This window comes from Esox lucius, chromosome 2 (assembly GCF_011004845.1).
Source record: "Esox lucius isolate fEsoLuc1 chromosome 2, fEsoLuc1.pri, whole genome shotgun sequence".
In the NCBI taxonomy this organism is placed as follows: domain Eukaryota; kingdom Metazoa; phylum Chordata; class Actinopteri; order Esociformes; family Esocidae; genus Esox; species Esox lucius.
In genome coordinates, this window is record NC_047570.1 from 33,861,340 (window position 1) to 33,874,461 (window position 13,122).

The 13,122-nt window shown below is 45.4% G+C and overlaps 1 protein-coding gene across 17 annotated transcripts in view; it reads left to right on the top strand.

Moving 5' to 3' along the window:
* The first annotated feature begins 859 nt into the window (after nt 1–859).
* The window catches only part of ppfia1 (PTPRF interacting protein alpha 1), a 49,278-nt gene continuing 37,015 nt past the window's right edge, over nt 860–13,122 (top strand). For 6 of the 17 annotated variants that reach the window (XM_029124618.2, XM_029124626.2, XM_029124633.2 and 3 more), the window contains exons 1-2: nt 860–1,872; nt 4,822–5,079. In XM_029124618.2, the coding sequence (XP_028980451.2) occupies nt 4,822–5,079 (258 nt within the window). In that variant the 5' untranslated portion in view covers nt 860–1,872. The remainder of the gene's footprint in view (nt 1,873–4,821; nt 5,080–13,122) is intronic. The other 11 variants (XM_029124610.2, XM_029124614.2, XM_029124629.2 and 8 more) reach the window with 3 other exon arrangements.

Genomic DNA, 13,122 nt, shown 5'->3' on the forward strand with positions numbered 1-13,122 from the left:
ACACTGTAGCACACAGTAAAATATCTTATTGGTCTTTTTTATTTTACGTAGCGCATAGAGATAAGCCTAAGCTGATGAGTGTTGTGACGGGTAGCGATGTTTCAGGGAGGATGGTCACATGTTTCTATAAAGCAGAGGTCCCGGGTCTGAGCCAGGAATGTGCCGAATCTGGAGAAAGTAGCAATCTACTTGCTGATGGATCATGAAATAATGACATGGATGTAATTTCGAAAGCAGTTCCATCAAACCGAATAAGGGTAATATTGTCTTCTTTTAGTCATCAAATCATCCACCATTCTGGGGCTACTAGTTATATCCAACCTCACATTTTCTTTCTTTTTTCTGTCTCGAAAGCTGGACATGGGAGCTACGTATGAGTACAGTATGTTGATTAATTATTGGCAATAATATATGGGTCCGAGACGCAACGGGGCTGGATACATCAAACAGGTCTTCCAGACATAAATCATTCAGGTCAGACCGGATACTTACTTTTAAATTAAAAATATTTTTGTCATATGTGGAGCAATAGGATTACTAATGAAGACATAATGTGGAGTGTCTCCTGCAGGCTGTTTATGCGCCCGCGTGCGTGTTTGCGCGATTGCGCGTGTCTGTTATTGATAAGATGTATGAATAATGTCTATGCAATTATCTGTTGTAGATATCAAATGACAAGGGGACTTAGACAAATAACAGTTACTTTAAAACACACCAAAAAGGGGTAATGTATCTTAAAATCCTTTGCTTGAAAGAGTGGCAACATTGAAGTTGTCAATATATTACTATCGCAGCGGCACGTGCCTTTTACTTTTTGGATGTCGCCTGCGTTCTGACCGGTTCAGACGCACAGATTTTCTTTTCTCCAGGAGAACAGGAAACGATAGATAACAAGAAGTAACTCCTGTGACGAACGGGAGAGCTCCCCTCGAGCAGGAGTACCAAATAAAACTGGATTAAAAGCTCGCATTCGGATAGAAACCCGTTTTATGTGTTACTTTGGTAACCCATTAACGAATTAGAAGATAATATATATTTATCAAGTGTGTTTCGAGCTCAATCCAAGGAGTTTAAAGTTTCCGTGAAATCCTCTTGGATCTCACAGTCTTCCTAAACCAGACTGTGATGTGGTGACGCGGCTCATCGACGGAAAGCTAAGCTAGCTGGCAAAAAAAATACACAACAGAAAATGTCCTTTGGATATTTAATTTCCTTTTGACTTCGTCCTGAATTTTTTATTTGACCACAGGAGTTGGATTATAAACACTTTCCATGCGTTGCCTGGCATCTCGAACCGTAGCTAGCTATTACTGAACTTTTTGTTGCAATCTTTGGCTAGCATAACCGGCTGCCTAGCTAGCTATCCTTGTCCATATCATTGCTAGCAGGCTAGCTAACGTTACATCTGTTTCCACTTTTGTTCATGGTATGGAGTGCTGTCTTGCTGGATAACAACACTTTTTTGTTGAGGAAATTTAAAAACGGTTAAGATCAGATAATAACTGAATGGATATTATATATGCAAGTACCAACAATCTGGTTGACCCACTTTTTATTGTGCAATACACCGAATTAGCTAACGTTAGCTAGTTAGCAAGCTAACCCGCTAGGTTTGGAGAATTGCCCTGTGTGTGATGTGTGTGCTGTGCGGCCTTTGGAATTCCTTTCTTCTACGCCGTCAGCATTTCAACCTGTAGGGTTTTTACAATTTCAATGGATTTTAATGTTTTAAATGTCTTGGATTATTCATAAAACTGTACCGTCACTTTAGAGTTCCATTCGTTGAGAACTGGCTAGAAATTAAGTTCAAGAAAGCGCAGTACATCAAGAGAAAAGTGGACTTCACAAAGGAATTTCGCATACTTTGCAAAGGTAACCAATTGTGTATTTCCAAAACGTATATCCTATTTTTTTTCTTCTGTTGTACCAGTTTGACCTTTCCCCCCAAGGATATGTGATCTGTTTTTGTCATTTTATTTACAACTCAGTACATTTTGGCAGTAAGTAACTAAGTACAAATCAACCGTAAATAGTCCTTTTTCCATTACTGCAAATATGACATGCAAGTTGCCCATACTCAATACCTGTCATTAGCCAGTAACATTTATTCTGCATTTCAGTATTGCGGCTAACATTCCAGCTCTAGTATTTCGTGTGTAAACTAAACAAAGATTGTCAACCAGCGGATAGCTGCATTTTGGCTGTTTAAAGAACTGAACCATTCAGAATGAGGAACCATCTACCAGCAACAAGTAAAATTCCCTTTTAAGCAGCTGGGTTGTTGATGAATAACGTTCACATTCCAGATCGAAATAGCCTCCCGTGACCTTGGTATAATGGTTTACACATTTCTTCTACTGTCGACCCTCTGGTCTCTCTTAGGATTTATTACTACCTTATGCAACCCATTTTGTACGAACACTTCTGTATCTACCATACGTACACGAGTATGTGGACAACCTGCCAAGTTGCCTATTGCACAGTTCAATACAAGATTTACACTAGTGTTTTATCCACAAGGCTCAGACTTTTCTGTTTATCCTTACATAGCCATATCTTGTTGAGGCATGGCAACAGTGAACCAGATCTTACCTGTAGCCAAAGTGGGACGAATGGATAGATAAATAAAACTGGTCTGAATCCTGATTGCATAAAATTGAGCCCTTATATTGAGATGCAGAGCATCAGCAAATGTAAAACGAGTTGTAGAATCTAGACAATGAAATGGAATATAGTTATTAATTGGACATTTTCTTTAATTTGGAAAAAAAATCCAAATTAGATTGCATTCCTTACAACATAACCAAAAACCCCAAAAGATGAGATCAGCATGCTCGGATGACTGCGTGTCTACAACTGAACTGCCTTAATTTAAAGCCTTCTGATGAGATGGACCCACAACGTGCCCCCCCCCCCCCCCATCTTTATATTTTCATGTACAGCTACATTACTGAGTATGGTTACCATCTGTCTTGTGCATCATATCTGTGTGTCACCCGCCCCCCCCCCCCCCCCCCGCCCCATAAACTCCATTGTGGAGCTTTGGTGGCTTGACCTCGTTATGAAGCGCTGCCGTCCATTTGCCTAGACGAAATTAGGTTAAATTTTGCAGCTGCGAGCATTAATACATCTAGGGATGTGCAGGAATTGGGTGGGAGTCGCGGGGGGTGGGGACGGTTTGGCTCAATGGCAGACCTGAGTTGTAAACGGCTCCTACAGACACAGAAGGTACAGTACATTGCCGTTGTGCCGGTCACTGGACTGAACACAATGGCTTCTGAGAGCAAGTGCCTTCGGCGTTAAAGGCAGTGCGGGGAAGGGAGGCAAAGAATGGCCCCGGCCACCCAGTACGCAACACAATTTGTTCCAATTCGTTAGCCGCATTTCCTCTTCTTCAAAATCTATCTCGCACAATTCAGGGCTTTCCCGTCTGGAGGCCCTGTCTACGAGGCCTGCTAGCCAGTGTTAAGTCCCCTGTGGGGGGGGGGGGGGAGGATGAAGTGCACCTCTGTTTGGCCTCCCCTGCACCCCCATAACCTATTAGACCGGTTTAGAATGGTACTCTATGTATTTCTGGCACGTTTGGCTTAATTGGACAGGAATGAGGTGCAAGCTAGACAGGTGAGCGGTCTGTTAGATCGCCCTGACCACCCTAGGCCCCCGGATGTCCATGTTCCTCGAATGTTCTACACATGCTAGCTTGCATTGTGAACAGGCTGACACGTACCCAAACATGCATATCCTCAGAGGAATTGTATGTGGGCAGGCCTACTTGTATGTCCATCGGTTTCATCCCTGTCTGGTCATTGTGAAGGAAGCAGATACGCTTGCCTTGTTTTTTTTTTTTGTCTGATGCAGCTCAGGCTTTGGTGAAAAAACACCAAGTACAAAGTTAGGAAAAATAAAAACTCCCTTTCTGGTTTATTGTCCTACCATGTTGCTATTTGAAAGCATGCAAGACCAGCTCATTATGTTCTTTCAGTGTATGTTGACCTCCTGGAGGCCCGTGTGTTGATGATAATGAAGCCATAAAGTCTTAAGGCACTGGATGCCAAAAATTGTGCGGTCAAAAGCACAGCACAGTAGGTGCATGTGTTTGAAGGCGGTTGTCCATGTCTAAGTCATCCCTTCCATGCTATGCATGCAAGTCACCCAGTCTCCCCAAGCAGGGCTTTCTGCCTGCCATCGCCCACAAGAACCGCTTAGCTCGAGGTGCTGTTTTATTGAGTGTTGATGGAGAGATATGGAGACTGCAGACAGCACGTTGGAACCGCAATCTTTATCTCCTGGTTCCCTGGGTGTGGCGTGTGTTTCCGCTGATGCATGAGTCGTGTTAGTGTGTGTCATGTTGAGGTCCAGTGAGTGGCTTGCAGTGGCACCAGACAGACGTTTCAGAACCCGTCAGGATTTGTAACTTCAGTGCGCCATAGGTTCGTCTCGCTGCCCATCGTTGATGGCAGGTTGTGTTGGATACTTCCTGTAATGTACAATGGTCTACGTGGTTGCGGAGTCTCATTAAGGAAATGAAACTGCGTATGTTCATCGCCCTGTAGCTTCATGTTTCCCTACCTGAGGTTCTGCCGTGGGCAGCACGGCCTAATGTGTTAAGTAATTTACCTGGTATGGTGATTGTGAAACTGTTGAGTCCTTGGTCCATTTCTTGCTCTAAAATAAATGCTTCTCCTTCACCTTGTGTTCTCTCCTCCCCTGCCCTTCACAAATCCCTGTGTTCTCTCCTCCCCTGCCCTTCACGAATACCTGTGTTCTCTCCTGCCCTTCATGAATCCCTGTGTTCTCCCCTCCCCTGCCTTTTTTTCCTAGATGATGTGCGAGGTGATGCCCACCATCAGTGAGTCAGAGGGGCCTCTCGGCGGCCGGCGGGGCTCTGGCTCGCCACTGCAGTCTGACTCGGAGGGCCATTTTGAGTCTCTGATGGTTTCCATGCTGGAGGAACGCGACCGGTTACTGGACACACTAAGAGAGACCCAGGAGAACCTGGGCTTGACCCAGGGCAAGCTGCATGAGGTCAGCCATGAGAGGGACTCTCTGCAGAGGCAACTCAACACCGCCCTGCCCCAGGTAAGAGACCTGAAGCTAATGCTGCTTGGGGCCCCTGATGCCCCGAGCTCATGCCCTAATGCTGCTCGGGGGAGCCCTAATGCTGCTCGGGGGAGCCCTAATGCTGCTCGGGGGAGCCCTAATGCTGCTCGGGGGAACCCTAATGCTGCTCGGGGGAACCCTAATGCTGCTCGGGCTTGTGTTGCAGAAGCACAGATTTGAACTTCGGAGCGTCAACTCTGAAACCGTTTTTATGTGTAATGTAGTGAAATCGCAGGCCTAGCAAACCGTCTGATTATACACTGCTGTGGTGAGAAGACATTTATGGTCTATGCTCTTCCCCGCAGTTGAGTGTATCTAGCTATTAGCCCATCATAGCTGCATTTTGGAAGGTGTGTGTGTGTGTCTGTTAGGGGGTTTTTAGCTATGGGATCAAAGTCCCTAATGCAGCTTTTCCCCCCGGCAGATGGCCTTAATGATTGAGACGCCAAAGGGATCCTGTTTTAGGGGAAGGCTGGGTGGGTGTTATGTTTCTACCCACCCCATACAATACTCATTCAGAACTCAACCAGCCCGTGTAGAATGTTTGAGTTTTAACCTTCCGTTTTCATTCTGGATGCTGTCCAATGATACACAGAGCCCTTGTCTGTCAGATTCAGTGCCGCTGCCGTGCCGTGCACTGTTAAAATATGTACGTTGCGATCCTGCTCTACCCCCTTGTAACGGCCAATGCTGTCATCCTCACGGATTACACAACACAAGCGCACACCGTGAGGCCTGGCTGGCTGGCCCAATAGGGTGAGGGCTAGAGAGAGCTGAGGTATGGACCAATCAGGTGTCCGTGGTGCAGTGTGCTCCTAATTGAAGCGGTCCTAACGGTTGACAATGACATGTGGGTAATCCCCAACAAAGCCTTCTGCCATGGAATAGGACGGGAATGCGGTGTGCTTTTGAAATATTGCCCGTTGTTTGAAATTGACGTTTAAGAAGTACTGCGTCTGAACTGGGCCCAACTGAGCCAAAGTAAGGGCTCAGTTCAGGGCTTACTTCTGTGCTCAGCGTTGGTCCATTCACAAGCTGTGGTTTGGCTTTGGAGCACATTTCTCAAATTAAATTCCTTCCTAGAAGTAAACTTGTGATGGAAGGGGGAGGAGCTATCCTTGATTTTGTGGTTGTGTTGGACTTTGTTCATATAGTCTGTTCAGCTGTAGCAGTGTGTCAACATGGCAACTGTAGGTGGGACAAGGATTTACCCTCATAGGTATTTTTGCATTTTGTTACAACCTGGACCTCTAAAGTTGATTTAATCTGAATTTTGTCACCGGTATATACAAGAGATTTCATAATGTCTGTGTTGGGAAATAAAAACACTTTTTTAAAATGAAGTTCAATTTTTGATGGCCTGTGTTCATCCCTTGTCACACACATGCTCTGATGCGGCCAATTGCCTTGCACGTAATTAGTTGAATAGAGTCCACCTGTGTCAAATTAATGTGACGAATTTGGGCTATGTGAAAGTGCAGCTGAAAGTCTGTTGCAAATCTTGTTAGAATTTTGAGACGTCTTTAATATAGAGCAACGATGTGGCTCAAGCTTCTCTAGTGGCATGAGACCAGAAGGTTTGTTTTATTGGCCTGAATGTGAAGCCCTTAGAATGACATCTTTATGGTGTAAAATGGTGTCGGCAGCTTCATGCTATGGGGCTGCATGATGAAGGATGGGGAGACACTTTGGTATTTGCCTGAAGAAATTCCTTATCAGTCTGCAGGAGACCTTTGACTGGGGCAGAGGTTCTCCGTTGTCTTACAAAAACAAGTTGTTGTTGTTATCCACCAGTGCTCAACCAACTTTCAGTTTTGCAGTGGTCCGTGTTGACACCTCATATTCGTTTATGTTGAAACGTCTAACAGTGGGTGAAGCTGGTTGGGCTCAGGCTGTGTGGGGTGGGTGTTTGACAAAGCAAAGGCACCTCCTTCATTAACGATCTCTAGGCAGTGAGGGTGGAGGAGAAGGGAGGTGCAGGAGCGAGCGATGCAGAGAAGGAGAAAAGAGACCAAGAGAAATTGCAGGAGCCGGGTGTGCAAAGCTGGTAGAGAGTTAACCAGAAAATCTCATCTGTAAATGCTCAGGAGGATGAATCCTGGACACAGATTATATATATATATATTTTATATATGTTTAATTGTCTTCTCTCCAATGTAAAATAATATGTTGCTTCTTCCGTGTTTTGTTTATGGTGTTAACAGAAGGGATAGAATCTTATACAAGTGCTTCTCTTTCTCACTCGCTCTCTGTTCCCGCCGCCTTTCTTTCCCTCAACAAACCCTGGCTGTCGTGTGTGTGTGTGTGTGTGTGTGTGTGTGTGTGTGTGTGTGTGTGTGTGTGCATGCGCGCGACGGAGGCTCCAGTTTCAGCCTCTCTCATGGGAGCCGTCCTCATGGTTTTATGTTTTGAACCAGGCCCTGAGGGGATTCCATGTCCTCCATCAATCATGCATAAGGACCTGGGCTCCAATTAAACAAGCTGTTATGGGGCTCGCCGGACAATGTGGCCGCGGCTGATTTTAAATGCATATCAAATGCGTAACTCATACTTAAATATTTTATTGTTTTATTTAACCGGGTAGGTCAATTGAGAGCTAATTTTCAATGACGACCCTGCAAAGGCTTCGAGTTACAAGACAGGAAAACACAGTACTGTACATTACTATTAGTTGGTATTTGAAAGAGTTAGGGGTGGAAATTGTGATGTTTAAGGGTATTTATTAAATGTGATTCAGAGATTGGTGGTAGAGAACTGAAATAAATGATGGCCGAGGTATGTATGAACTTTGAGGAGTGACCAGGGTGCAGATTGCTATTGGAATAGCAGATGTTGAGGAGTGAACTGAGGTAGAGGACGGATACAAGTCTGGCGTCCATTAGGTAGTGAGGGTCAGTTCACCAGTGTGTGCAGTGTTGAAAGAGCTTCTGATTTCACACCAATGATATCCAGATGAATCTGAATATTTATCCATAGCTGGAAAATCTGACTAAGTCTGAGAATGGGTAGGTTTCACCTACACTGCCCAGTTTTATACCTTTTTCCGCTTTTCTTTTAGTTTGTTTCTTTGGAGGAGCTGCTGCTGTGTGCAGTTACATGGACCGTGACACTCTCATTCGGAGTGCATTCCACGCCTTCCTGTTAACCCCTGGCGCAGCTTGTTAACTGGGAAGAGAGAGACCAGGGCTTTGTTAATCCAGTCAGAAGTGGGTTGATTGCACTTAGTGTTCAGCAGAATGCAGGATTTGATATCTAAGATTGAGTTAATATCAGTAATGTAAGTGGAATTCATAGACATTTTTAAGGTTTAACTTTCCTTCTGTAAAGCTTCCTTTTCTAAGATTACATACAACTTTATAGGGTTGTTCACAGCTTTGAGCCACCAGCTCATTTAAGGTCCTGGTTGGAGCTCTGTGCCAATTGCCCAATGGTCCTACATTGTTACAATGCTGCAGCTCTAATGTGCTACATTTCCACCGTGCTACGGTGCTACAATGTTAAGGAGCTACAGTTCCACCATGCTACAATGTTACGCTGCTACCGCTCCGCCCTGCTGCTTTACGATGCTACAGCTCTACCATGCTACAATGTTACACTGCTACCGCTCTGCCCTGCAGCGTTACGATGCTACAGCTCTACCATGCTACAATGTTACACTGCTACCGCTCTGCCCTGCAGCGTTACGATGCTACAGCTCTACCATGCTACAATGTTACGCTGCTACCGCTCTGCCCTGCTGCGTTACGATGCTACAGCTCTACCATGCTACAATGTTACGCTGCTACCGCTCTGCCCTGCAGCGTTACAATGCTACAGCTCTACCATGCTACAATTCCGCAGTGTTACGATGCTATGGCTAATTCAACTCTGTCTGTGAGGGGCCCTTATTACACAGCACTGAGAACATGGTACGTGTGGTTTTGCTTCAGGAAACACACACAAACATCCCTACTCTCTTTGCTCATTGTGATAATAAAAAAATATCCAGTAATGTTTCCTGCCTTTTTTTGGTGTTATGGATGGAGATGGATGAAGGGGATTTCTTTCCTGAAATGGGCAGTGGGCCTGACTCAGAGCCATTATGATGAACTCCAGACATGTCATTAAAGAGTAGAACTTTTGAAAGACAAAATGGAGGTGTTACATCACTGTTACTGTCAGTCAGCATGCACAAAGTAAATTAAATCTCCTGCCAATTTAGCCATTTTAATTTCCAAAATTCAAGCAGAACATAAATGGAGAGCACCCTGACTGCTAAATAAAAGCACGGATGACTCGATATCTGACACGGAGCATGGTGAAAGAATTGTTGTTAATATTGCGTCAGATTAAGTTGTTTTAATGAGGGGTTCTCCAGCCTACCAAGTATCCAGACGACTGGCCTTCGACTCCCAGATTAGCAGAGTTTAGGAGCCAGCCTAGTTGAATGACCTGAACCCTGGTAACATGTCAAACATGCACTAATTAGAGAGGCCTCCCATGTGTGGGTAGCACCACCCACCTACCTACACTTTGCTCCGGTCTGCCTCGCCTCCGTGAACCCAGCTGACCATGAATGTCCGTAACGTCGCCGCTTAGTTTGTACCGTGTTTCTCTGGCGGGGTACTCTTCATGCTGCTGCCTCTAGCCAGCCTGGCTGACAGGACCCATGGTCCTCAGAAAGGTATAACTGACACTCTGAACCACACTCTGCTGTAAAGCAGTACTCACTCAGTATTTGGCTTAGCTGGGATTAATTTGGGCCAAGGTTTTGAGACCACACGTTGGTAAGGTGTAATAAGGAGCTGTTGGGGTGGGATGTGTTCGACCGAGAGAAAAGCCAGAACACCACATTCTTCGTTATCCATAGACCGTGTGGGGGAGAGGGGGGGGAATTACTTAATCTGTCCTGTTTTTGCTTTGACAATGTAAACAAATGTCGCCAATGCCAGTAACATTCTTTAAAATGAAATGAAATGAAATTAGATGGTGGTTCCAGGCGAGGGCGGCTGCGAGGCTTATGTTTGGGAACTGTCCTCCCTGAGCGGTGATAAGTGTGTGTGTGTGTGTGTGTGTGTGTGTGGTGGCCTCCACCAGATATCCACAACCTGCTTGCTGCAAGTGCTACGCCGCAAGCAGGCTCAGACATATCACACACACGTGCCATTGCCTTCCTCCTCAAAGACGATGCACCTCTCCTGGAATGCTCAGACATTCCTGTGCTGCGCCCCCCCCCCCCGCAGGCTGTCAGACCTCCCGGTTAGTCAGTATGCTTTGTGTTCTCTCCTGCGGTCCCGCACGCGATAAGCGGAATGTTGCACATACGTTTTCTAGATGTTGGAAAAGACTGCGATTCTTCAGAATTTGTATTGAATTGCATGACGTCAGTTATAAAATAAAATAAATCCCTATAAAAGATTACCTTGTTTTCAGTGTCCTGTGAATTTTATATTACGCTGAAAACAAATATGAATGTAACAATTTTGGCCGCAGCTGTCAGGTGGATGTGTAAATTTGGCAAAGGGAGTAATGCTCTCTAAGGGGAATGTAAACAAATCACACATGAAGTTGGAGAGAAATAAGCTCTCTGTTCATGGTAGGTTTCGGAGACCTTTTATTCCTCTTCATGTAACATGAGGTCAATATTTCCGTGCAGGATGCCGAGTAAAGCATTTTAGACATCAACTTCCAGTAATCCGGTTTTGTTAAACGTTCTATCGGAGAGTCTTAAATTGACACCGTGCCGTGAACGCCCACTCGCATGGAGAGCCCAGTGCCATTTTTCTAAATGAGTCTTAGTCCTTGGCCCACGTATTCATCTTCTTGAGACGGAGCAGTGTCGCAGGGATGGGGGATGGGGGAGGGGGGGGGTGGAAGGGCGGATTGAAGTCATGCCGACTCGTATGTGTCCCTGGCCAGCGGCTCGGACCGCCCTCTGCCACTCATTCTTCCTTTATTTGACCGCGGCCTCTGAGGTCTGGGTCCATTTCCACTGGGCTGATAGTGCTACTCCCCGTATTGGCTAATTGTGCTAATTGTGCAGTGTTGTGGTTGCTGCTGTCTGACGTGGGCGTTGCACAGCTGCCCTCGATCTCTGCTGTTCCTGTTGCTTTCTCGTGTGCTCTCTCTCTCTAACTCAGGCTCTCTCACTCTCTCTGACTTGGTCTGTCTCCCTGATATGATTTTAAGCTGTGTGAGTCCGTGTCTGTGTTTGTGGTTACACCAGGAAACGAGGGCAGTAGTTTACTGAGAGGACCGACGATGTGGGGGGAGAGGGTGAGTGTGTGCAGGGAGAGGGAAGTGAGAGGAAAGTGACTCCGGGGTGTTGGGTTTGTGTAGCATCATTTAAGAAGGAAGCGCTTGAGTGTCTACCTGTGAAAGGAGCTAGAAGGACAAAGAGAATAGTAGAAGACAAATGAGGAGGGAAAGCGTCGCGCAACATGAAGAGAGGAGCTGGAAAGATGATGATGATGATGAGACCGGCAGGGCATGATGAAGAGTGGTCTAAATGATGTGTCAGGACTGTATACTGGCTGCTCTGTGTGTGTGTGTGTGGGGGGGGGGTGGAGGAACAACCCCTTTCACTTGATCAGGCTTGAGGTGTGTGTGTGTGTGTGTGTGTGTGTGTGTGTGTGTGTGTGTGTGTGTGTGTGTGAGACTTGCTTCTCTGTTTACCAACTTTGTATTTGACCTTTAGTAGTTTCCACTGGCTCTAACAATGTAAACACATTTTGTTCCCCTGATGCATTTTAAGTGGATGTAGAAACCAAATGGAGAGCAGGGTGGAATGTCTTTGTTAGCGTCCTCTTCCACCCAGGTGTTAGAAATAGTCCAACATACCGTAGGACTTGGCTTTTATTGGCCATTTGCTTAATCTGCATGTTTATCAACCAATTACAACATCTTTCCCCAAGTGTGTCCTGCATGCGATCACCAATGGCTACGTTTCAAATGTTGTGTGACAGCGGAAGGCACCACACGGCTGATCTGTTTCTGGTGATTCAGGGCGGGACAAGACTCTAACTAGCCTCAGTAGCATATTCTACATTAAAAGATAATTGTAGTTATGTTTGCGACAGTGGTCAGCTTTTTGATGGTGTAGGCTACTGGCTGACTGCCTTCTCTTACAGCAGAGGTCTCAAACCGGTTCCACGGAGAGCCCAGTGTCTGCAGGTTTTTGGTTTTTCCTACAAATTAGTTACCAGTTTAGACCTAAACAACCAGGTGAGGGTAGAAACTAACCAATTAGTGACCTAATTAATCAAGTACAAGGTGAGAGCAAAAGCCTGCAGACACTTGGACCTCCATGGAACCGGTTTGACACCTCAGTCTTACAGTATGAAGTGGCTAGTTCAGGCTTGAATTCTCATAATGTTATTTATATAATTTAAGGTATGGATTATTTCCTTACGAGCACTTCCTTTCCATTTTCCCGCTCCCCTCTATTCCAAATGGTACTTGTTTCCACTGCCTCTTCTTTTACTGTGCTTCTATTAAAATAAAACCATTGTTTTCCCTTGTCTCTGTTCCCCATAATGCTTTATCTAAGATGTAAAGACAAGGATCACGCCTTCCTCTGTGTTTAATGGAAAATGTTACAAGGGAAAATCTCCCAACCCGTTTTTCCGTTTGTCAGTGACAGTATGGAGTTGTTAGAGCCGCTCTGGGGATGTCGTTAGAATGCTTGGCCCTTGAGGGGACCCTAAAAGGGGCGAACAATTGTGATGGATGTGCAGTTCCTTTTGGTGTTTAGAATTTGTGTTTGGAGTTGAAGTGTATTTATTTGTTTCTCCCGCCTCTGTCTGAGAGTTTAACACACAACTTTGTTGAAAAATATTCTCTGTATGGTAGGACACTTAGGGGTCGAGCCACATAGTGTGTAAACATGTCCAAGACTCCAGAATATCAGTTTTGCAAGCTTGCGCCGATAAGCATGGCGGTTGATTCGTAGCGTCAAGGGCTCCTGTTTAAGTGGCTTGTTAGCAAAATACCTTCTTCAAAATAATGGTCATTTCCATATCCTCGTTTCTCTTGGTGTGACAA